The sequence below is a fragment of the Tachyglossus aculeatus genome, chromosome 20 (assembly GCF_015852505.1).
Source record: "Tachyglossus aculeatus isolate mTacAcu1 chromosome 20, mTacAcu1.pri, whole genome shotgun sequence".
Lineage (NCBI taxonomy): Eukaryota > Metazoa > Chordata > Mammalia > Monotremata > Tachyglossidae > Tachyglossus > Tachyglossus aculeatus.
Genome location: NC_052085.1, coordinates 11,028,429 through 11,054,437, shown reverse-complemented (window position 1 = coordinate 11,054,437; position 26,009 = coordinate 11,028,429). Strand labels below are relative to the sequence as shown.

Sequence of the window (26,009 nt, the reverse complement as noted above, 5' to 3'; positions counted from 1 at the left end):
AGCGCTTGGGAAGTACAAATTGGCAACATATAGAGACAGTCCCTACCCAACAGTGGGCTCAAAGTCTAAAACTAAAAACAGTCTAAAACACACTTACCCGCTGTTCGATCCCGGGCAGGCTATTTAACCTCTCTGGGCCTCCTCTGTAAAATGGGGATTAAAAACCTGCCCTCTCCCCATTGCTTAGCAATTAGTAAGCACTTAAGTCACAATTATAATTAACATGTCGAAAGCCTTTTGTTTTAAAACCGGTAAGAAGACAACACAGATGTTAACCCCGACCCAAGCAGCAAATGTCACAGGAGTAAGGGCCGCAGGAGGCCCCACACCCCAAAGCCTCTTCGCGGGAGGGAAGCGGCAGAACTTGGAGGTGTCCTGGCCGGGCCAGCCCAACCAGCTGGGAACCAACTGTCCGCTAGAAAAGAAGCCCGCAGACGGTGAGAGAACGGGCCTGGGGCTGAAAGGTGTAGTCCTGGTGCGCGGGGCCTGCCTTTTTTCCAGGATGACAGCACTTAGTACCCAAACGGCTCACCAAATCCCTGAGTCGATCCATTCTGAGTTCAGTTCCGACACCTGGGGAAAGAAACGAACGAGAGGCAAGAGGACAGAGAGCAGAATGGTGAAAGCGGGCAGAGATCTTGTTTCCTAACTACCGTGCTCCCCCACGTACTGCCTAGAGTGCTCTGCACGGAGTAAGGGTTCAGTAAATACCAGTGAGGGCAGGGCAAGGATGGGGTGGTGGCCATTCGGGGCCCCAAGACGAGGGCCACCACGGCCCCGCTCTCCTGGAGCTCTCCCCTCCCAGCCTACCTGGGCCAAACTTGCAGGGCTGCGCACGGGCAGAAAGGAGAACATTTGCCCCGCGTCCTGTACGGAGAGGAGAGGAGAGGAAGGAAGCACGTGGGAGAGAGACAGATCTGGAACGAGCCAGCCTGGATGGGAAAAGGAGAGCGGAGGAGGCTGAGGAGAATTCCGTGGAATAAACGACCACCAGGCGGGCAAGGAAGATGGCAATTTGTATGTCGCAGCCCTCCAAACTGTGGCTTGGCAAAGGCCACCCGGCCTCCGGTCTCCGTGGGTCCGGCCGAGCGCCAAGAGGATCTCCCCGTGGGCGGCCGGCCCCAGCGGATCCGAAAGCCGGAGTCCGTCCTCAAAGAGCCGGAGGGTTTCCGGGGCTCCCCCCGCTAGCGGAAGGTGCTGAGCTTCCCGTGGCGGAGGAACTGCTCCACCAAGGGCACGGGGGGCGCGGGGTTCAGGAAGCCGTCCAGCTCGGCGCACGACAGGCCCTTGAGGACCCGCTGCATCCGCTCCACGAGGCCCCGGATCCTCCGGGCGCTGGAGCCGAGGAGGAACGGGTCCGCCCAGTCCCGCACCTTCAGTAGGGGCAGGTCCTTCGGGTCCTTCAGCTGCAGTTCACAGGAATAACAACAACAAGAGTTCATTCATTCATTCATTCATTCAGTCGTATTTCTGGAGCGCTTACTGTGTGCAGAGCACTGGACTAAGCGCTTAGCTTAGTATTTGATATTTGCTTGGCATTTATTAAGCGCTTACTATGTGTCAGGCACTGTTTTTAGACTGTGAGCCCACTGTTGGGTAGGGACTGTCTCTATATGTTGCCAACTTGGACTTCCCAAGCGCTTAGTACAGTGCTCTGCACACAGTAAGCGCTCAATAAATACGATTGATTGATTGATTGATTCTAAGAGCTGGGGTAGATACCAGATAATCAGAGCAGACCCAGTCCCTATCCTACTGTGCCCAACCTGATTAGCGTGTACTTCCTCCAGCGCTTAGAACAATGCCTGGCACATAGTAAGTGCTTAACCAATTCCCTATTGGAAAAAACAAATTCTCATTTGGGTCTGAGTTTCCCCTACTGTTAAACGGAGCTTCAATTGCCTGCTCTCTCTCCAGCTTTAGACCGAGAACCCCCTGTGGGCCCGGGAACTGACCGGATTGTATAGACCCCACGGCTTAATCCCGTACTTGGTTCGCGGTAAGCATTTAACTGATACCAAAATGCTTAACAAATACCATTATTATTATTCCTATATCATCTACCCCACCACTTAGCACAGTGCCTGGCACATAGTAATTCAATTCAATCATATTTCTTGAGCGCTCACCGTCTGCAGAGCACTGGACTAAGTGCTTGGGAAAGTGCAATACGTGCTTTGCACACAGTAAGTGCTTAACAAATGCTATTATTATTATTATAAAGTGACATTCCCTGCCCACAACGAGCATTTAAGTGACCTTGGGCAAGTCACATAGCTTCTCTGTGTCTCAGTTTCCCCTACTGTAAAACGGAGCTTCAATTGCCTGCTCTCTCTCCAGCTTTAGACCGAGAACCCCCCGTGGGCCCGGAAACTGACCGGATTGTATAGACCCCACGGCTTAATACAGTACTTGGTTCGCGGTAAGCATTTAACCGATACCAAAATGCTTAACAAATACCATTATTATTATTATTATCCCAATATCATCTACCCCACCACTTAGCAATCAATCGTATTTACTGAGCGCTTACTGTGTGCAGAGCACTGTACTAAGCGCTTGGGAAGTACAAGGTGGCAACATATAGCACAGTGCCTGGCACAGTAATTCAATTCAATCATATTTCTTGAGCGCTCACCGTCTGCAGAGCACTGGACTAAGTGCTTGGGAAAGTACAATACGTGCTTTGCACATAGTAAGTGCTTTAACAAATGCTATTATTATTATTATAAAGTGACATTCCCTGCCCACAACGAGCATTTAAGTGACCTCGGGCAAGTCACGTAGCTTCTCTGTGCCTCATCATCATCATCAATTGTATTTATTGAGCGCTTACTGTGTGCAGAGCACTGTACTAAGCGCTTGGGAAGTACAGATTGGCAACATATAGAGACAGTCCGTACCCAACAGTGGGCTCACCGTCTAAAAGGGGGAGACAAAACCAAACATACTACAAAATAGAATAGATATGTACAAGTAAAATAAATAAATAAATAAATAAATAGCTTCCTCATCTGTAAAATGGGGATTAAATCCTTCTCCCTCCTAGACTGTGAGCGCCAGGTGGGACAATCTGATTATCTTCTATCTATCCCAGCCTTAGTACAGTCCATGGTCCACAGGTGCTTAACAAGTATCCTCACAATTATTATTATTAACAATAATAATGGCATTTATTAAGCACTATGTGCAAAGCACTGTACTATTACTATTAAATCCACATCATCATCATCATCATCCATCGTATTTATTGAGCGCTTAACTGTGTGCAGAGCACTGTACTAAGCGCTTGGGAAGTACAAATCGGCAACATCTAGAGACAGTCCCTACCCAACAGTGGGCTCACCGTCTAAAACGGGGAGACAAAACCAAACATACTACAAAATAGAATAGATATGTACAAGTAAAATAAATAAATAAATAGTTTCCTCATCTGTAAAATGGGGATTAAATCCTTCTCCCTCCTAGACTGTGAGCGCCAGGTGGGACAATCTGATTATCTTCTATCTACCCCAGCCTTAGTACAGTCCACGGTCCACAGGTGCTTAACAAGTATCCTCATAATTATTATTATTGATAATAATAATAATAATGATGGCATTTATTAAGCACTATGTGCAAAGCACTGTACTATTACTATTAAATCCACATCATCATCATCATCCATCGTATTTATTGAGCGCTTACTATGTGCAGAGCACTGTACTAAGCACTCGGGAAGTACAAATCGGCAACATCTAGAGACAGTCCCTACCCAACAGTGGGCTCACAGTCTAAAAGGGGGAGACAGAGAACGAAACCAAACATACTAACAAAATAAAATAAATAGAATAGCTATGCACAAGTAAAATAAATAGAGTAATAAATCCACAATTATTAATGATCACAAAGCCCACAGCTGGAACCTCAGGAGCCGATGCAGAGCGAGGTAAGGAGGCCGGGGAAGGAGGGGGTGACACCAACATACCCTGAGTTTGGTGCCCGCGTTGAAATGGAGTTTGTGGGGGCGGTGGGTGAAGGTGACGAACACTCGGTCCTGGGTATAGATGCGAACCTCCAAGTTGCTGTTGAGCTTCAGGTAAATAGGCTGAAAGGGTGGGGCGTGGACGTGGTGGCCGGGATCCCACCAGTTCCATGCTTTCGGCTTGAAGTCTTCCTCACGGAAGTAGAAACCCAAGCTGGGACTCATATTCACCCTAGATCAAGAAGTCCACGGTCAGTCTATCCACCCGTCAATGGGATTTTCTGAGCGCGGACTGAGCACTGTACTAACCGCTTGGGAGGGGTCGACGGAGCAAGTATCCTCCTCACCCACAGAATAACCTTCCCTGCCGGGACCATACCGAGGCCTCGTTTGGTAATGATTCCCAGCTGGATTCTTCCCCCACTTCAATCAATCGCATTTATTGAGCGCTTACCTCCTTCCCTTCCCACAGCACCTGTATACATGTTTGTACATATTTATTACTCTATTTTGCTTGTACATATCTATTCTGTTTATTTTATTTTGTTAGTATGTTTGGTTTTGTCCTCTGTCTCCCCCTTTTAGCCTGTGAGCCCACTGTTGGGCAGGGACTGGCTCTATATGTTGCCAATTTGTACTTCCCAAGCGCTCAGTCCAGTGCTCTGCACACAGTAAGCGCTCAATAAATACGATTGATGATGATGATGATGATGATGGGCTGGCTGGGCAATTTTACTCATCCCCCAGTGGCCTACTGTCTCCCGGCCCCGGCCCGCCTTACCAGATGGTCCCGTTCGGGCGGTAGCAAGTGACGTGTCCCCTGGGGCCAAGGACGGCCCGCACCCTTCCCCGGACGTTGTCTTCCAGGAGGATGTACGTGAACCGCTCCCGCGGGCCCGAAATCACCAGCACCGCCAAGTTCCCCGACGGGTAGCTGGCGGCCAGTTAAGGGGCAAACAACCGGTCCGGCGGTGCCCTCGGATGCCAGGGAGGGGTCCCGGGACCCTTGGGGTACACCCAACCCCCGCTACAGGCTAAGGGGGGGGACCCTCCCATCTAGGCCGGTCAACCGAGGCAACCGACGCGGGCCTCGAGGTTCTTCCGGCCTGGGAAGATAATAATAATAATAATAACGATAGCATTTATTAAGCGCTTACTACGTGCAAAGCACTGTTCTGATAATAATAATAATAATGATGATGGCATCTGTTAAGCGCTTACTATGTGCAAAGCACTGTTCTAAGCGCCGGGGAGGGGAAACAAGGTAATGAGGTTGTCCCACGTGGGGCTCACAGTCTTAATCCCCATTTTACAGGTGAGGGAACTGAGGCTCAGAGAAGTTAAGTGACTTACCCAAGGTCACACAGCAGACGTGTGGCGGAGCCGGGATTCGAACCTATGATCCCTGGCTCCGAAGCCCGGGCTCTTCCCACTGAGCCACTCTGCTTCTAAGCGCTGGGGACGTTACAAGGGGATCAGGTTGTCCCTCGGGGGGCTCACAGTCTTCATCCCCATTTTACAGACGAGGGCACTGAGGCCCAGAGAAGTGAAGGGATTTCCCCCAAAGCCACACAGCTGGAAATCTGAACCCACGACCTCTGACTCCAAAGCCCGGGCTCCTTCCACCGAGCCACGAAGGTGAACGTTGTTTCGGGATACTAAACCTGGCCTGACCCGTCTTGAAAGAAAATGAAGAATTTCTTCCCACTGGGATATTTCCTGATGGTGTCAGTACCTCGCTGCTTCTGGGGAGACACAGAAAAAGCAACCCGCTAAGAGCCCGGCCTCCTGATCGGCCCAGTTCGACCACCACCTCCCCTCCAGAGCGTTCGTTACCCCTTGGGTACCCCTTCTCCTCACCCCACACATAACGCCGATCATGCGAATTGTGGTATTTGTTGCTTTGTATTTTTATCCAGTGCTTACTTTAAGTGCCAGTTGCTGTACTAAGCGCTGGACGAGACGCACGCTTATCAAGTTGGACATAATCCAGGCTGTTCTCTATCCACTCAGCCTCGACTGTGTCCAGCCTGATTAGCTCCTATCTACCCCAGCACGTAGCAGAGTGCCTGGCACGCAGTAAGCGCTTAACCAATAGCATTAAAAAAATAAAAATAACAGTAATAACAATAGCGGTATTTGTCCCTGTATCAGGCTTACAGGAATCACGAGGGAGAAGAGAACAGGTTCCATTTTGCGGATGAGGACACTGAGGCTGCGGGGGGGTGAAAATAAGCAGGCCTTTTGACTTGGTGGAAAAAAATCTCCCAACGCAGTTTGCTTTTGGGGAACGGCCCAGGGGCGGTGGGCAGGGATGGAGCTGGGGAGGTGAGAAAGGAAGAGGGGCCATCTCTAGCCCCCTCGTCCCCCTCTCCATCCCCCTCATCTTACCTCCTTCCCTTCCCCACAGCACCTGTATATATGTTGGTACATATTTATTACTCTATTTATTTTACTTGTACATATCTATTCTATTTATTTTATTTTGTTAGTACGTTTGGTTTTGTTCTCTGTCTTCCCCTTTTAGACTGTGAGCCCGCTGCTGGGTAGGGACTGTCTCTATATGTTCCCAACTTGGACTTCCCAAGCACTTAATACAGTGCTCTGCACACAGTAAGCGCTCAATAAATACAGTTGATTGATTGATTGATTAATATCTCTAAGTCAACAGCTAATTGCGGACAGTGCAATCTGCCCTGGGACGGGGCCACTGTGGTTTTAAACTGAACGGGATTGATTCTGGCCACGGCAGCAGCATGCCTTTATATCCTGGGGCTATTTGGCTCTGCTAAAGTGCTTCATTCATACCTCATTCTACAGACACTTTCGCACAGACCAATCCCCCTTTATCAAATGAGGTGTCATCTTCCACTCCCCAAGACAAACCCTTCAATCTTTCATCAATATTCTCATTCCTTCCTGAGCCGAAGGGATCCACATCCACCTATGTTCACTCCCCCATTACCTCTTCAGAGTGAAGCCTTTCGGGCCTTTCACTCTTTTCCATCTTTACCACCTTCCCCCATTCCTGTTCCTCCCTCGTCATATACATAAGACTGTATATGTTGCCAACTTGTACTTCCCAAGCGCTTAGTACAGTGCTCTGCACACAGTAAGCGCTCAATAAATACGATTGATTGATTGATTGATTGATTTCTATAGGCATCCCCTCAAATCTCCACTCCATTCCACCTATACAAGCATGAGGCGGACCTTAATCCCAACACATTCACACAATCTTTTCAATTCTTAAAAGCAGAACACTCTACACGTTCACACGATCTTAGAACTTTTCTTCCTGGGGACATTAAGTAGCCGGTAACAAGCCCAAAAGGTTTGTCTCAGACACTGATCCCTCAAGTGAGAAGCAGCGTGGCTCAGTGGAAAAGAGCCCGGGCTTTGGAGTCGGAGGTCATGGGTTCAAATCCCACCTCTGCCAACTGTCAGCTGTGTGACTCTGGGCAAGTCACTTCACTTCTCTGTGCTTCAGTTCCCTCATCTGGAAAATGGGGGTTAAGACTGTGAGCCCCACGTGGGACAAACTGATCACCTTGCGTACCCCTAACGCTTAGAACAGTGCTTTGCACATAGTAAGCGCTTAACAAATACCATTGTTATTATTATTATTATTATTTGGTGCCTGCACGAAAAGCCGCTAGATTGGAAACTCCTTGAGAGCAGGGATCGCTTCCACTCTACTGTACTCTCCCAAAGCTTAGTACAGTGCTCTGCATACAGTAAGCTTGAGAACAGTGCTTTGCACATAGTAAGGGCTTAATAAATGCCATCATTATTATTATTATAAACTGTACTTCCCAAACACTTAGTCCCCACAGCACCTGTATATATGTTTGTATGCATTTATTACTCTATTTATTTATTTACTTTACTTGTACATATTTATTCTACCTAGCAGCGTGGCTCACTGGAAAGAGCACGGGCTTTGGAGTCAGAGGTCATGGGTTCAAATCCCGGCTCCGCCAGTAGTCTGCTGTGTGACCTTGGGCAAGTCACTCAACTTCTCTGGGCCTCAGTTCCCTCATCTGTAAAATGCGGATGAAGACTGTGAGCCCCACGTGGGACAATCTGATTACCTTGTATCTACCCCAGCGCTTAGGGCAGTGCTTGGCACATAGTAAGCGCTTAACAAATACCAACATTATTATTACTATTATTAGTTATTTTGTTAATATGTTTTGTTTTGTTCTGTCTCCGCCTTCTAGACTGTGAGCCCGCTGTTGGGTAGGGACCGTCTCTAGATGTTGCCAACTTGTACCTCCCAAGCGCTTAGTCCAGTGCTCTGCACACAGTAAGCGCTCAATAAATACGATTGAATGAATAACTGACCTACTGATTGAAAGTCAGGTAGAGGAAGCTTTCCTCATTGAGGGTCGTTAGCAAGGAACCCTCTGAGGGTTTTCCGAAGTTCCGCCTTTGGGAAAGGGCCTGTCTGTCCGTCTGCCTTCTGGGAGTTTTCCTGTTTTATCCGGGGGGCTTCCCTCGCCAAGCTCTCCTGCCTTCTGAAAGCGTCCCAGTGCAGGCCACAAGAGTGACAGCTAAGAGAGCGGGGGCTCTCCAGCTCCCAGAATAATTAATAATAATAACAATAGCAATGGCAACAGAGGAGCAGCTTGGCCTAGTGGACCGAACACGGGCCTGGGAAGTCAGAAGGACCTGGGTTCCAATCCTGCCTCTACCACTTGTCTGATGGGTCACCCTGGCACTTAGTACAGTGCTCCGCACACAGTAAGTGCTCAATATATACGACTGAATGAACTCACTTCACTGCTCTGTGCCTCAGATCCCTCATATTTATTTTGTTAATGATGTGCATTTAGCTTTAATTCTCTTTGTTCAGACGACTTGACACCTGTCCACATGTTTTGTTTTGTTGTCTGTCTCCCCCTTCTAGACTGTGAGCCCACAACCTGATCACCTTGTAACCTCCCTAGCGCTTAGAACAGTGCTCGGCACATAGTAAGCGCTTAATAAATGCCATCATCATTATTATTATTATTAGGGACTATTTGTTGCCAACATGTACTTCCCAAGCACTTAGTACAGTGCTCTGCACACAGCAAGTGCTCAATAAATAAGACTGAATGAATGATTAAGACTGTTAGCCCATGTGGGACATGGACTGTGTCCAACTTGATTAGCTTGTATCTGCCCCAGCACTTAGAGTGCCTGGCACATAGTAAGCACTTGACAAATAGCGTGAAAAAATAAAAACAACAATAATAACAATAGCGGTACTTGTCCCTTGTCCCCCATCAATCAATCAATCAATCAATCAATCGTATTTATTGAGCGCTTACTATGTGCAGAACACTGTACTAAGCGCTTGGGAAGTACAAATTGGCAACATATAGAGACAGTCCCTACCCAACAGTGGGCTCACAGTCTGAAAGGGGGAGACAGAGAACAAAACCACACATACTAACAAAATAAAATAAATAGAATAGATATGTACAAGTAAAATAAATAGAGTAATAAATATGTACAAACATATATACATATATACAGGTGCTGTGGGGAAGCCATCAGGCTTATAGTAATTATGAGGAAGAAGAGAACAGGTACTGTTTGGCAGATGAGGAAACTGAGGCATTGAGCACTTAAGTGGCTTGCCCTCGGTCACACGGCAGGCGAGTAGCAGAGTCAGGATTTGAACCCAGTTCCTCGATCTTTCCAGCAGGCTGTGAGGCTTGGGTGGGACAGGGGAACTGTGTCTGACTTGATCTTGTATCTATTCCAGCTGACCTGATGATCTTGTATCTACTCCAGCGCTTAGCACAATACTGGGCACATAGTAAGCCCTAAATAAATACCACCATTATTATCATTATTATTATTTTTGCTTTTAGGCTCGGGCAGGCGAGCAGTGGGAAAACCCAGGCAGTTGCCTGCTCACTGCAGCTTACCTGGAAGTACTGTTTCTCCCACGAAGGCTCTACTTCAAGCAGATCTTCAGCGGTGGGGGCAGGAGGAAGAGGAAGAGGGAGATGAGGAGAGGCAGCCGGGGAAATGAGACAGGTGGGGCTCGCAAGACCCTGGGATAGTTTGAATGAGATGATGGTCTCTGGAACAGATAAGAAGGGAGAGTGTTAGGGGAATCTGGGGAGCTTCAGGAGATGATGCCAGATTATTCCCGGCTGAGGGGGCCTTCTCAAACCCCTCCCCACTTCTCTCTAACTCTCCCCTGATTTCTTTCGGTTTTTTAAATGTTTTTTTGTTAAGCGCTTATTACGGGGCAGGCATTGTACGTAAACCCCTTGGGTAGATCCGAGATAATCAGGTCAGACACAGTCCCCGTCCCACGAGGGCTGACAGTCTTAATCCTCATTTTACAAAGGAGGTAACTGAAGCCCAGAGAAGTGGAGTGACTTGCCCCAGGTCACACAGCAGATGGTCGGCAGAGCGGGGATTAGAACCCAGGTCCTCCGGCTCTTAGGCCCGGGCTCTTTCCACCACACCACACTGCTTCTCTTCCCTGACCTGGAATGCTCCCCCCACCCCAACAACATCCCTGAATTCGAACAGTTCAGTCCACCAACAGTGTCACACCTTGCCCTCCACCTTCTTCAATCCTACACTTTGAGTTTTAAATCTGACCGGATTTTTTTTCAGAGACCCGCTACTTGCTGTAAAATATGACTGCCCCGAAATCAGCCGGTCTGATTCAGGATTCAGAGCGGTGAGGTGGGATATTTCAGCTCTATCACAAATCCTCCCTGCCCACTCCTGTGTTAAGGACACTGACTCAAGGCAGGGGATCTGTCAATCAAAGGTATTCACCGAGTGCCTACTCCGGGTGCAGATCACTGTACTTAGGAGAGGACAACAGAAAAATAGAGTAAATGGACCTGATCTTTGCCCTCAAGGACTTAATAGCAGTTCCCTTGCTTTCAGCAGCCTCCACTCCCCCATAATAGGATTTGGGGTGGACCACTGATTTTTAAAATAATTAAACCCTGCTTGAATCCTGGAGGGCATGACTGGGTGTCAGGAGATCTGAGTTCTAAACCCTGTGTGGGACGGAGACGGAGTCTGACCTGACCTTACTGTATCAATCCCAGGCCCTAGCCCATTATAAGTGCTCAAGTGCTTAGTACAGAGCTCTGCACATAGTAAGCGCTCAATAAATACGATTGATGATGATGAAGTGCTCAACACATACCACAGTTTTTATTATAGCTTCACGCCTAGTTGATATCGTTTGACTAATCTCGGGACCTAGAAATGGATCCAACTGTGGAGGAAGAAATACATTTTCCCCCACTGGTGCTACGATTCCTGTCTTCCCTCCTGATTAGTGCCGCTATGTGGGCCACGAAACAAATGGAAAGATAACTAGATAGGCCATACTGGGTCCCACTAATTCAACAGTGAAGGTGTTACCAATACTCACTGCCACGAAACTTCAGTAGCTGATCAAAAACCGTACGGTACTCCTTAAAATTCTCTTTTATCCTAAAAGAAACGTACTTTAGTTGGCACGGGAAAAATGTAATCGGGGCCTCCCCACCGCTCAGGCTTTGAGCCCCATGTGAGAAAGCGACTGGGTTCAATTTGACTACCTTGTGTCCAACCCAGCGCTTAGCACATAGCAAGCCCTTAAATACCACAATTCTTGTTATTATTATTTTACATGGGTGGGGTCAGCTTCCAGGGGTCAGGGACAAGACATAATTCAGGATGTCAGCCTGAATCACTTTGATAAACCATACTACTTTCATACAGAATAATACTGGGAAGCTCATATCCTTTCACTAGAAAGCGGCTTCATGATTTCTGCATCAAGGATATTTTTATTTCGCTGGACAGATGGAAATTGATTGGTTCCTGGCACTTTGCAGGCAAAGGAGAGAGTCTGCCTCCCCCTTTTAGTCTGCCCGTCCGCCATTCCCTTGATCATTTTTCAGGACACCAAGACCACGTACCCAGGTGTGAATACACAACAACATCATGCGGAGAGCAAGGAGGACGCAGACTACGCGAAGGCTAACTTTTAGTTCTTTGGGAAGGAGGAAACCAAGTATGACTGAAATCCACGGGTGATTTCTTCGTTTCAACCATTTTCCCCAGCAGAGACACTAACAGCAGCAAAATGGGAGATAAGGAAATAACCAGAAGGCCCATGGAGGAAGGAGGAGGAAGCAGTGTGGCCTACTTAAAAAACTCAGAGGCCCTGGGTTCTAAATTCGGCTCTGCATTTGCTTGCTGTGAGACCCTGAGCATGTCACTTCACTTCTCTGTGCCTCATTTCCTCATCTGTAAAATGGAAATTCACTACCTGTTCTCTCGCCTTCCTAGGCTCTGAGCCCCATGTGGGACAGGGGCTGGGTCCAACCTCATTATCAGATATCTACCCCAGCACCCAGTAAAGGTCTGGACACATAGTGAGCACTTAATAAACACCTCAAGTATTACTAGTTGAATCAAGCAAGAGGCTTGCATCGTCCCTATCATCGGACCCTGAACAACTAAGAAAACAAGAGGACTGGATGAGCCGTATAAGAGAAGCAGTGTGGTTTAATGGAAAGATCAATCAATCAGTCGTATTTATTGAGCGCTTACTGTGTGCAGAGCACTGGACTAAGCGCTCGGGAAGTACAAGTTGGCAACATATAGAGACAGTCCCTACCCAACAGTGGGCTCCCAAGATCACAGTCTCGGGAGTCAGAGGGTCATGGGTTCGAATCCCAGCTCCGCCACTTGTCGGCTGTGTGACTTTGGGCAAGTCTTAACTTCTCTTTGCCTAGGTAAAATGGGGATTAAGAACGAGTCCCGCGTTGGACAACCTGATTACCTTGTATCCCCCCAGTGCTCAGAACAGTGCTAGGCACATAGTAAGCGCTTACCAAATACCGTTATTACTATTATTATATAAACAGCCCCTGAATATTTAATAATTGGCAGTACTTTGTTGGCTCTATCCGAATTCCTGGGCAGTGGGGACAACGTTCCCTGAGTCAACACCCGGAACGTAGCTAGTGGGAGGGCTCGCCCAAGACCACGAGATCCACAGGTGGTTTGGCCGGTCAGTCAGTGAGAGGGATCAGTTAATCAGTGGTATTTACTGAGCACTTACTGTGGACAGAGCCCCGAATAAGGACTTAGGAGAGGATAATACAACAGAGTCGGTAGACACGTTCCATGCCCGGAACCGGCAGGTCTGCCACCATGGGGATGGAGAGGGGGAGATACTTGTACATATCTATTCTATTTATTTTATTTTGTTAGTATGTTTGGTTTTGTTCTCTGTCTCCCCCTTTCAGACTGTGAGCCCACTGTTGGGTAGGGACTGTCTCTATATGTTACCAACTTGTACTTCCCAAGCGCTTAGTACAGTGCTTTGCACACAGTAAGCGCTCAATAAATACGATTGATGATGATGATGAAGTAAAATAAATAGAGTAATAAATATGTACAGACATATATACATATATACAGGTGCTGTGGGAAAGGGAAGGAGGTAAGATGGCGGGGGGATGGAGAGGGGACCGAGGGGGAGAGGAAGGAAGGGGCTCAGTCTGGGAAGGTCTCCTGGAGGAGGTGAGGTCTCAGTAGGGCCTTGAAGGGAGGAAGAGAGCGAGCTTGGCGGATGGGCAGAGGGAGGGCATTCCAGGCCCGGGGGATGCTCGCCCAAGCGCTTAGCGCAGAGCTCGGCCCACGGTAAGAGAAGCAGCGTGGCTCACTGGACAGAGCACCGACCTGAGACTCAGAAGGACCCAAGTTCTGACCCCGGCTCTGTCACGTGTCCGCGGGGTGATCTTGGGCCAATCACTTCACTTCCTCTAAGCCTCAGTTCCCACATCCGGAAAATGGGGATGACGAGGGTGAGCCCCATGTGGGACAGGGACTGCGTCCATGTATCTACCCCAATGCTTAGAACAGTGCTGGGCACTTAGGAAGCACTTAACAAGTACCATAACTCTTATTTACACCACAGAGGGGAAGCCTGGCCAGTGACACAATCCGCCCTGGACACTTACAGGTAGTTCAGCTTCACGCTGGTTTCGGTCTTCAACAAGTCTTGCGAGAGGGGAGGGTGAGGGGCGATGCTGATGATCTCTCCGCACTGCTGGGCCAGCATTAGGTCTCGCACCAGGCCCCTGAACACCTCCTGGTAGGTTCTGCAACACACCAACTGCCCCAGGCCACACTGTGTCAGAGACCCGCAGGCAGGCGGGGAACACACGAGGCTTGTGTTCTCACAACGCCCTCATTTCCAGAGAGGCAACTAGGGGGGAATCCCAGCAGCGTGGGAACCAAGCTGTACGGAGACCTTAATTTTTAGCAGTGTGTGTGGCTCTTGGCTCCCTTAAAAGGATTCACCTTCCCGCCCTCATTCCCGGAGAAGCAAACGGCGGGGGGGGGGGGGGGGCATCCCGGGAATGTGGGAAGCAAGCTGTAAAGACACCTTTATTTTTAGCGTCGTGTGTGGCTCTTGGCTCCCTTAAAAGGACTCACCTTCCCTGACTTTAAAGGTTTAGCTCGAATGTGTTAGGAAATCTTATAGCTTGGCCCCTTTTTACCAGCTAGCCGACCAAATCCAGATAGTCTGTCCCGTCCAGACGGTTCACGGCAGAGACCGGGCCTGTCTTTACGCTCTGGGAACGTTTATCTATTTGTTCTGTTTTTAAAACGCTTCTCAGGTCACCAGAACCACCAGTTCTGAGGAATTACCAGGCACATAAACATATGCCTGGCCTAAATAATAATAATAACAATGGCAGTAATAGCAACAGCGATAGTAATAATAATAGTTCCAATTTACGAATAAAGGAACGGAAGCACAGAGAAGTGACTTGACCACGGTCACACAGCAGGTCCATCCCCCCCGCCTTACCTCCTTCCCTTCCCCACAGCACCTGTATATATGTATGCACGTATTTAGTACTCTATTTATTTTACTTGTACATATTTATTCTATTTATTTTATTTTGTTAGTATGTTTTGTTTTGTTCTGTCTCCCCCTTCTAGACTGTGAGCCCGCTGTTGGGTAGGGACCGTCTCTAGATGTTGCCAACCTGTCCTTCCCAAGCGCTTAGTACAGTGCTCTGCACACAGTAAGCGCTCAATAAATACAATTGATTGATTGATTGAGGTGGCGGACATGGGATTAGAATCCAGGCCCTCAGTTCCCAAGCAGGATCTCACACATCCTCAGGACCACGACTTTCCCAGCACTTAGAACAGTGCTTTGCACATAGTAAGTGCTTAACAAATGCCATTATTATTATTATTATTATTATTAATTAACTTAAGCCCCCGTACCCTTTTGGGGTCAGAGAAGGGACGAGGCACGGGGAGAGCACATGCTCGTGGTTGGAACCCATTGGGGTGGGATGCGCTTGGATTTGCACACTTTTTAAGTATTTGATATTCACCCAAAACTTGATATTCACAAACTTGTCTCGTTTATGACTGGCCCTGCCCCCTGGACCCGCTTTGGAATCGGGGCCAAGGACTCGGGGCTTGCCGCTTACGTTCTCCAGGGGGGCTGTTTCCAGGTCATGAACAGACGGGAAAGGCTTGATGGTCTGTTGACAGAACTCGCAGCTGCTGTGAAGCTCGTCATCATCAATAAATTGATCCTCAAAAGAGAGGGGGAAAAAAAGGTGTTTTAGCTTCTGTCATTCAATCGCATTTATTGAGCTCTTACTAGGTGCAGAACACTGTACTAAGCGCTTGGGAGAGAACATAAGGTATTGCCGGGATGCTGGGGAGAGGAAGCCAGGCAATTAACAGGAATCAGGGCACGTTGAAGGAGATTTGGATTTTATTGATAGTCTGTCCCTTTCCGTAAACCCCCTCTCCCCCCACAAAAAAAATCAGCTTTTTTTTTTTTAAATGGTCTTTGTTAAGCGCTTACTATGAGGTGGACATTGTATCAAGCACTGGGGTAGATACAAGACAATCAGATTGGACCCAATCCATGTCCCATATAGGGCTCACAGTCTTAATCCCCATCAACCTCTTCAAATTAAAACGTTCTGTAAGGCAAAGAAGAGATCCATAATATATATATATATATATATATAATATATTGTATAAACACAATAAACATATTTTATAAATATAAAAATAAAATATAATGTAATGTATACTACATAATATATTAATGACATTAATATATTATAGTGACTATATATTGATATATAATATATACATTATGTAAGTATAAAATAAATATAAATATAGGCACATATAAATATATATGCTTATTTATTTATACATATATAAATATAATATTTCCCCTCCCCACAGCACCTGTATATATTATTATTATTACTCTATTTTATTTGTACATAGTTATTCTATTGATTTTATTTTGTTAATATGTTTTGTTTTGTTGTCTGTCTCCCCCTTCTAGACTGTGAACCCACTGTTGGGTAGGGACCGTCCCTATATGTTGCCAACTTGTACTTCCCAAGCGCTTAGTACAGTGCTCTGCAAACAGTAAGCGCTCAATAAATATGATTGAATGAATGAATGAATATATGTTTGTACGTAACAATGTACAAATGTACAAATACACAGAGTATTTATTACTATTATTATTACTATTACTATTATTTATTTATTTATTTCTATTATTATTACTATTACTACTATTATTATTTATTACTCTATCTATTTTATTTGTGCATATTTATTCTATTTATTTTATTTTGTTAATATGTTTTGTTTTGTTCTCTGTCTCCCCCTTCTAGGCTGTGAGCCCGCTGGTGGGTAGGGACCGTCTCTCTATGTTGTCAACTTGGACTTCCCAAGCGCTTAGTCCAGTGCTCTGCACACAGTAAGCGCTCAATAAATACGATTGAATGAATGAATGGATTTTACAGGTGAGGTCACTGAGGCACAGAGGAGTTTACGTGACTTGCCCGAAGTCGAACAGCAGACACTCGCTGGCCTTTCTGGTAGGTGAACGGCTGAGTGGAGTTCTAGTTCCCTCACATCTACAGAACGTGCTGCGGGACTCGGAATCCAGCTCCGTCTTACTAATAACTCTAATGAGAATAATGGTGGCATTTGTTAAGCGCTTACTATCAATCAATCGTATTTATTGAGCGCTTACTGTGTGCAGAGCACTGGACTATGAGCCAAGCACTGTACTATGTGCCGGGGGAGATAGAGGATAATCAGGTCAGACACCATCTCTGTCCCACATGAGGCTCCCAGTCTAAGTAGGAGGGAGAACAAGATAAGCAGCGTGGCTCAGTGACAACAGCCCGGGCTTTGGAGTCCGGGGTCATGGGTTCGAATCCCTCCTCCGCCACGTCTGCTGCGTGACCTTGGGCAAATCACTTAACTTCTCGGAGCCTCAGTTCCCTCATCTGTCAGATGGGGATGAAGACTGTGAGCCCCACGTGGGACAACCTGATCACCTTGTATCCCCCCTCCAGCGCTTAGAACAGTGCTTTGCACATAGTAAGCTCTTAACAAATGCCATTAAAAAAAAAACAACCAAAAAAACCCAGATATTTTTTTCAGATGAGAGAACTGAGGCCCAAAGGCCCACGGTAACACTTCCCCTTCCCTCAGTGATGAGCCCACTGTTGGGTAGGGCCTGTCTTTATATGTTGCCAACTTGTACTTCCCAAGCGCTTAGTACAGTGCTCTGCACACAGTAAGCGCTCAATAAATACGATTGATGATGATTGATGATGAGGCCATCCAGACTTCTTCCAAGTGGCCACCCTGCTTCATGGAACCGCTCCAATGAAGAGGAGAAAATAATTTTGGTCACTCCATTATTTGACGTCAAATCTGGCAGACTACAGAAGCAGCATGGCCTACTGGATAGTGCACAGGCCTGGGAAGGACCTGGGTTCTAATCTCAGCTCCGCCGCTTGTCTGCTGTGTGACCTTGGGCAAGTCACTTCTCTGGGCCTCATTTACTTCACCTGTAAAGTGGGGATTAAGACCGTGAGCCCCGTGTGGACTGTGTCCAACCTGTTTATCTTGTATCTATCCCAGTGCTTAGTAAAGTGCCTGGCACACAGTAAGAGCCTAACAAATATTAGGAGAAGCTGCGTGGCTCAGTGGAAAGAGCCCGGGCTTTGGAGTCAGAGGTCATGGGTTCAAATCCCGGCTCCGCCAATTGTCAGCTGTGTGACTTTGGGCAAGTCGCTTAACTTCTCTGGGCCTCGGTTCCCTCATCTGTAAAATAGGGATGGAGACTGTGAGCCCCACGTGGGACAACCTGATCACTTTGTAACCTCCCCGGCGCTTAGAACAGTGCTATGCACATAGTATATATGTTTGTACATATTTATTACTCTATTTATTTATTTTACTTGTACATATCTATTCTATTTATTTTATTTTGTTAGTACGTTTGGTTTTGTTCTCTGTCTCCCCCTTTTAGACTGTGAACCCACTGTTGGGTAGGGACTGTCTCTAGATGTTGCCAACTTGTACTTCCCAAGCGCTTAGTACAGTGCTCTGCACACGGTAAGCGCTCAATAAATACGATCGATTGATTGATAGTAAGCGCTTAATAAATGCCAGCAAAAAAAATCTTTAAAAAAACAAAAAGAAAACCCTTTTTGCCACCTGTTCTCAGGGGAAGGCCTCCTCCCTGTCCACCCTGAGGGCAGCCGAGCCAGCCCTTGACGACAGCTTCTGCGGTTTTCCGGGCCTCACCTCGCTGGTTGGTACATGAACCTGGAAAATGCCGCTGCTCACCAGATCCAAATTGGAGTCCCATATTTCTGATCTAGAAAAGGTATTGATGACTTGTGTTTGGGGAAGGCAGTTGAAGGCAGATGGAAAGGAGAGGAAAAAAAAAAAAAAGCAAACAACAGATAGAATGAAAAACTTTTAACCATTACTGTATATCATCTTTAGACCCTACTTTATATGGTCTCTATCCCCAGCTCCTAGTACAAAGCTTGACACACGGAAAGCATATAATAAATACCACGAAAAAAAGCACAACATGACATTCTGGAAACACAAATCTGCACTGCTGACGCTTTACCCAAACCATAAATCCCTCCCTGCACCTTCTCCAACAGAGCTGAGATTAAACAATACGGGTTGCGGGGGAGGCCCTGCCTACAGTTTGGGTCAGATCTTCAAGGTGTCGAAGAGACGCCCGTGCAGAACGCTAATGGAGCCTCTATTTCAAAGACAAAAAAAATGGTATGTGCCAGGCACTGTACTAAGCGCTGGGGCAGATACAAACTAAGCAGGCTGTATGCGATCAATAAATACAATTGAATGAATGACAGTGCCCGTCCCACGTAGGGCTCACAATCTTAATCCCCATTTTACAGGTGAGGCAACTGAGGCCCAGAGAAGTGAAGTGACTTGCCCAAGGTCACGCAGCAGACAAGTTGGTAGAGCCAGATTAGAACCCAGATCTTTCTGACCCAGCCCCGTGCTTTATCCACTAGGCCATGCTGCTTCTCCCGAAGTCAACTCCTAATACACCTCAATTATTGTAATGAATTTAACTACGGCCCTCATTTTCCTCCTCGAGGGAGGGTTTTCCAGGGCAACTGGGAGATTTGGGTGGGGAGGGGCTCTTCCTACAGCATTTTTCCCCCTAAACCATCAGTGTTTTTGAATGCCTCCTTTAAAATCCTCCTACTGACATCTCTGAGGGGAGGAGAACTTAGACACTTTTAAGGTGAGGCTCCTGGAGAGTCACATGAAGGTGAGAGGAGGCCGTGGAGTGGGGCCGGGTGCGAAACCCCTCAAGACCAAGAGGCGCTGCCTTCTAGTTTGCTCGTTTTGACTGCCAATGAATCGTTGGCTTCAGCTTTAATCACCTCAGCCAGTTCCCCACCCTTGATTATCTTATTTTAAAAGGATTCCATTGAATAATGCATATTTATTGGGAAGAAACAGGAGGGGTAGGAGCGGTAAGAATTGGCAGTTCCGAGTCCAGATCAGCAAATTCCCAAGATTCACTGGAAATCAACGCAACAATTAACCTCATTACCATCAACGGGAACGGTCTAAACATCCGGGCAAGCTCAATCAATAAGCGGTAACCAATTTAGAACCGGTTCAGAATTAAAAGTTTTGCAGCTAATTTGCAGATCATTTCAGAGATCTGTGAACTAACTTCTGTTTGAGGGAAGGAATTCCCCACTTCCTAAAGTTACCCAATTTGAAGTGGGATGGGCTGAAATAGTAATAATAATTTGAGGAACAGTGTGACCTAGTGGAAAGAGCATGGGTTTGGGAGTCAGAGGACTGGGTCCTAATCTCATTCCTGCCACTTGTGTGTGACCTTGGACAAATCACTTCACTTATCATCATCATCATCAATTGTATTTATTGAGCGCTTACTGTGTGCAGAGCACTGTACTAAGCGCTTGGGAAGTACAAATTGGCAACATACAGAGACAGTCCCTACCCAACAGTGGGCTCACAGTCTAAAAGGGGGAGACAGAGAACAAAACCAAACGTACTAACAAAATAAAATAAATAGAATAGATATAGAAGAAGCAGCGTGGCTCAGTGGAAAGAGCCCGGGCTTTGGAGTCAGAGGTCATGCATTCAAATCCCAGCTCCACCAATTGCCAGCTGTGTGACTTTGGGCAGGTCGCTTAACTTCTCTGGGCCTCGGTTCCCTCATCTGTAAAATGGGGATTAAGGCTGCGAGCCCCCCCCGTGGGACAACCTGATCACCTTGTAACCTCCCCAGTGCTTAGAACAGTGCATTGCACAAAGTAAGCGCTTAATGAACGCTATCATTATTATTATTATTAGAGAAGCAGCGTGGTTCAGTGGAAAGAGCCTGGGCTTGGGAGTCACGGGTCATGGGTTCAAATCCCGGCTCCTCTGCTTGTCAGCTGTGTGACTTTGGGCGAGTCACTTAACTTCTCTGCGCCTCAGTTAACTCATCTGTAAAATGGGGATGAAGACTGTGAGCCCCACATGGGACAACCTGATCATCTTGTATCCTCCCCAGCGCTTAGAACAGTGCTTTGCACATAGTAAGCAAATACCTAAATTAGTATTATTATTCTCTGGGCCTCAGTGACCTCAACTGTAAAACGGGGATTAAGACTGTGAGTCCCATTTGGGACATGGACTGTGTCCAATCTGATTAGCTTGTATCTACCTCAGTGCTTAGTGTAGTGCCTGCCACATAATAAGCGCTTAACAAATACTATGATAATAATATTTGTTAAGCATGCATGCCAAGCACTGGATAAAGCACTGGGGCAGTTGCCAGATCATCAAGTCAACCGCAATCCCTGGCCGACATGAGGCTTCCAGTCTACAAAGAGAGGAAGAATTCCATCCTCATTTGACCTGAGGAATCTGAGAATACTAAAGCTTAGTGAATCCCATGGAGGTTTGATGCGGCTGTCCTCCCTAGGCCCGACTGGGTGAGTCCCAGAGTCCCAACTCCCTCGACCCCACCCACCGGCCTGGTTTTGGGGCTCGAGGGGGAGGAGGGCAAGCTCAGCTCCAGATCTCAGACCTCCCCAACCCAACCGCTCCCCTGCCTCCTTTACCGTCTGTGTCATCGTCCCACAACGTGCTTTCTTCCCTGTCAATGTCCTCGGGCCCGCAGACGTTCAGGAGCTCTGAAAAGGCCAAAGGGGGGGTGTTTTTAGGGGTCCCTGTCCAGGATTGGAGGGATGTGATGCGTCTGCCCTTCCGGATGACGGGGGACACTACGAGCTAAGCCTCAGTTCTGTTAATGCTGGTGAGATCGCCAATCCTGGAAGGCGGGATCTCGGCCCTTTGACTTCACGAGACTGCGCCCAACCCCAGAGTCCTCATCCAACGGGGACTTCTATCGAGAGGGGAGGCCGGGTCATTCATTCACTCATTCATTAGATCGTATTTTCTGAGCGCTTACTTTGTGCAGAGCACTGTACTAAGCGCTTGGGAGAGTACACTATAACAAGAAACACACATATCCGCCTTAGGGACTGTCTTTAATGACTCCATCTAAATTCCCGAGCCCCAGTCTGGCCCCGCTGCACTTCCTCCCCTCATCATGCTCCAAAATATGGGGCAGCAATCCTCCAGTCTACCCAGAGCTGACCCGCCTGAACCGTCCCTCTACCTACAGAAGAGTGGGAGAGTCGGTGGACCCCGGATTACTGCAAGTTGGTTCCCCGGTCTGGACCAAGTGGCAGGAGTTGCCAAGGGAGCCCGTTGTGAAAGCGAGGCAGGCAGATCCAAGGGTTACAAGTCCCGGCAAACCCTCAGGGACAACTGCGCTTGGTTCTTGCCATCTAGTGACTCCCCCAGGACTGAGGGGCAGCGATCTTAGGCAAGATACTGGGCCCAAAACTCAGCTCAGGCTGGCTCCAGCCCCCACTCTTCTGCCTCCTTACTCTTTGGGCTTGACCGGTGACTCTCTCTCAGAGTCAAAAAGTTGACCTATTTTGTCTGATCAAGCCGGCTCAGCAACGAAGCCCTCTGGGTCTTTCCTGTAAACGGAGAAACCGGGTCCCTCTGGATAGACGTTTCTGATTTCCATAGCTCTGAAAGGGGACGCATACCTTCACTTGTTCTCCCTTTTTCTTCCCCGGCCCACGAGGTTGTGGCTGTTCAGGGTAGACAGAAATGGTGGGGGAGAGGGGGGGAGAAAACAGGGGTAAGAAACGTCACTGATTTTAAGAATAGAGCACTTTTAAGAACACTTTTAAGAACTTTTAAGAACAGAGAACACTTTCAGAACAAGTTCACGGAGGCAGGGGTTTCGGGACAAGCCTGCCAGCACCAGTCCAGCTTGGGATGGGCACTCAGGGACAGGTTGGGCTCAGCTAAGCACTCCTCTTTCTTCTTCAGGCAGGTGGACGGAGCCTGGACTTTGGTGGGAAGGCACGGAGGGGAGACTGCAGGGACTGGCCACTGCCTCATAGGCAAGTCATCCTCAGGCCCTGTGTTGACATTTAAAAGCCGGGCAGAGTCCGCACAAGCCCGAGTGAGGGGCTGAAGGCCCCTGGAAGTCTAAGACCAGCCCGGCTTGGGCCCAATAACGATAACGATTATGGTACTTGGTGCACCCGAGCGACTAAGTGCTGGGGTAGATACGTTATAAACAGATTGGACACATTCCCAATTCCACATGGGGCTCGAAGTCTAAGGAGGAGGGAGTACTGAATCCCCATTTTGCGGATGAGGAAACTGAGGCCCAGAGAAGTGAAGTGACTTGCCCAGGGTCACTCGGCAGGCAAGCGGTGGAGCTGGGCTCAGAACCCGTGTCTCCCGACTCCCCGGGCCGTGCTCTTTTCATGAGGCCAAGCTGCTTGCCAACCCCACACACCTGCGTGGCCCGGCCTGGTCTGATAGGGGCCAGGTTGATTTGGGGCTGGGCCGAGGGTGGGTGGTTCAGGTACTTGTTAAGCGCTTACTATGTGCCAAGCACTGTTCTAAGCGCTGGCGTAGATACAAGGTAAGCAGGTTGTCCCACGTGGGGCTCACAGTCTTAATCTCCATTTGACAGATGAGGGAACTGAGGCCCAGTGAAGTGAAGTGACTTGCCCGAAGTCACGCAGCTGATAAGTGGCGGAGCCGGGATTAGAACCCACAACCTCTGACTCCCAAGCCCATAAGGCTAAGGCCGGATGTAAATTCTTAATGACAATGAGAAGCGTGGCTTGGTAGTTCATGAATCACTGTATTTCCAATGTGTGAGGCCCTTGGGGCTGGAGTCGGCAAGAGGATTAAGATGCTCAAAGCCAACTGGGGTTAGTGCCAAGAAGGTGCCCTCAAAACTTAGAACAGTGCTCAGCGCTTAGAACAGTGCTTTGCACATAGTAAGCACTTAATACCATTAAAAAAAAACAACTAATATCATGGCTGCTTCTAGGTTGGCTCTGACCAGATGTTGGGGCTGATGTGCTGGTCCAGCCTGGTGTCTGCTCTTTTTTTTTTTTAATCATGCCTGCTATCATCGGAGATAAGCCTTTTGGAGACAGAACACAGCAAGGAGCCAAGGGAAAGTGCCCAATATTATTATTACTGGATGCTTCAAACCTCAGTTAGAGATAAACTGTGACCTAGTGGAAAAAGCACAGGCCTGGGAATCGGAAGACCTGAGTTCTAATCCCGGATCTTCCACTTGCCTGCCGTGTGACTCAAGCTAGTCACTTAACTGTTGTGTGCCTCACTTTCCTCATCTGTAAAATGGGGTTTAAACACCTGTCCTCCCTCCCCCTTTAGACTGGGAGTCCCACGTGGGATAGGGCTTGTGTCTGCTCTGATTTTACCCTATCTATCCCAGGGCTTAGCACCAAGTAGGCACTTGAACACCACAGTTAATATTATTAATATAAAACAGAAAAAATTGACACGGGAAATGAAGCCAAATAAAAATCCAGGTTTAATGGGGTTCCCTCTGTCCCTGAGCACGCCGTTGGGGAAGCGATACTTTCCAACCTGATGTTTGGAAGGTCACAGCTGGTATATTTTAAGCTATTATTCAACAGATGATGTTTTCAACAGTACATAAGAACTTTCAGACTGATCGCTTGGATTTATAAAAGGTTAAAACTGGTTCCAGGGGACTATCTTGGAGTTCAAACCGGCAACATAAGCCAAAAAGAGCCAGTTGAGAGAGCAAACACCCTCCCTGAATCCTCTGTCGCTCCCCTCTTTTTCATTTCCTTTCCTCGGCTTCCTGAAAGCCCGAGACCATTTCATCAAGTGGAGAATTTCAGGGTTTAGCAGGTGGGTGGGGGGGCGGGGGGGAAATCTAATTTAATGCTGCTGTGACTACAGATATGAAATAAATCTCTGATTCAATGATGGATCGATAACGCTAGGGCTGGATTTAAATTATTAATAACGATGAGAAGCGTGGCTCGGTGGTCCATGAATCACTATTTCCAAGGTGCGAGGCCCCTGGGGCTGGAGGCGGGAAGAGGATTAAGATGCTCAGAGCCAACTGGGTTTAGTGCCAAGGAGGCGCCCTCAAAATTAATACCATGGCTGCTTCTAGGTTGGCTCTGACCAGATGTTGGGGCTGATGTGGTGGTCCAGCCTGGTGTCTGCTCAATTTTTTTTAATCATGCCTGTTGCCATTGGAGATAAGCCTTTCGGAGACAGAAGGAGCCAAGGGAAAGTGCTTCTGTCTGGAAGAGAGGGGATGTGGAGATGGGGGGCTCATAGTCCAGAAACCCTCTGGCTTGGCCTCTTCCAGGCTAGCCCTGGAGCCTGGGGAAATGTGATTTAAGAAGCAGCGTGGTCTAGGGGGAAAAAGAGCATGAGCCTGGAAGTTGGAGGACCTAGGTACTAATCCCGGTTATACCATTTGCCTGCTGTATTTGCCGCCAGACTGTAGACTCCTTGAGGTGAGGGATCATGTCCACCACTGCATTGTCCTTAACTGACTGAGAGCATGACCTTGGATGAGTTAACTTTTCCATGCCTCAGTTTCCTCATCTGTAAAACGGGCTGTCAATACCTGCTCTCTCTCTCCTACTTAGCCAAACAAGTTCTGTATGGGACAGAGGCTACCCTAATGCTTATTTAATACACTGCTTGGCACATAGTAAGCACTTAAATACCATAAATCTTATGAGACAGAGACCAGGAGTGTGAGCCCACTGTTGGGCAGGGACTGTCTCTATATGTTGCCAGTTTGTACTTCCCAAGCGCTTAGTACAGTGCTCTGCACATAGTAAGCGCTCAATACGATTGATGATGACGATGATGATGAGGGAGCTGGGCTGAGAGAGGAGGAAAAGGAAGGGTTGTGGTCAAAGTACGGGGTCAGAGGTCTATTCCAGCCCAGTAATAGTGACTAGTCATATGGTCAAGGGAGAAAAACTGGGCATCAGCATTACTTAGCAGTCACCGTATAACTTATCGTGGACTCCCTGGACTTCAATTCCTGGCCCTCGGCTGGCCTCCCCGGCATGCCTGAGACTAGAGGGGATGTTTGGAAACCGCTTGGAATTCCTGGGAAGAAAAGGCCTCAGTAGGAGCAGAGGCCAGGGCTTCGCTCAATGGAGCAGTGTGGTCCAGTGGAAAGAGCACAGGGCTGGGAGTCAGGAGACCAAGTGACCTCCAATCCCGGCTCTGCCATTTGACTGTTGTGTGA

General features: G+C 47.8%; 1 protein-coding gene across 4 annotated transcripts in view; it reads right to left on the bottom strand.

Annotated features, from left to right (window-relative positions):
• Positions 1-26,009, bottom strand: part of ERICH6B (glutamate rich 6B) — a 49,438-nt gene that overhangs the window by 9,108 nt on the left and 14,321 nt on the right. For 3 of the 4 annotated variants that reach the window (XM_038761503.1, XM_038761504.1, XM_038761502.1), the window contains exons 5-16: positions 22,462-22,506; positions 21,460-21,531; positions 18,623-18,714; positions 15,460-15,567; positions 13,963-14,117; positions 11,376-11,437; positions 9,889-10,046; positions 5,624-5,709; positions 4,746-4,898; positions 3,968-4,196; positions 811-1,406; positions 98-573 (exon numbers count right to left, since the gene is read on the bottom strand). In XM_038761503.1, the coding sequence (XP_038617431.1) occupies positions 1,185-1,406; positions 3,968-4,196; positions 4,746-4,898; positions 5,624-5,709; positions 9,889-10,046; positions 11,376-11,437; positions 13,963-14,117; positions 15,460-15,567; positions 18,623-18,714; positions 21,460-21,531; positions 22,462-22,506 (1,382 nt within the window). In that variant the 3' untranslated portion in view covers positions 98-573; positions 811-1,184. Of the gene's footprint in view, positions 1-13; positions 574-810; positions 1,407-3,967; positions 4,197-4,745; positions 4,899-5,623; positions 5,710-9,888; positions 10,047-11,375; positions 11,438-13,962; positions 14,118-15,459; positions 15,568-18,622; positions 18,715-21,459; positions 21,532-22,461; positions 22,507-26,009 lie in introns of those variants that run through there. The other variant, XM_038761505.1, reaches the window with a different exon arrangement.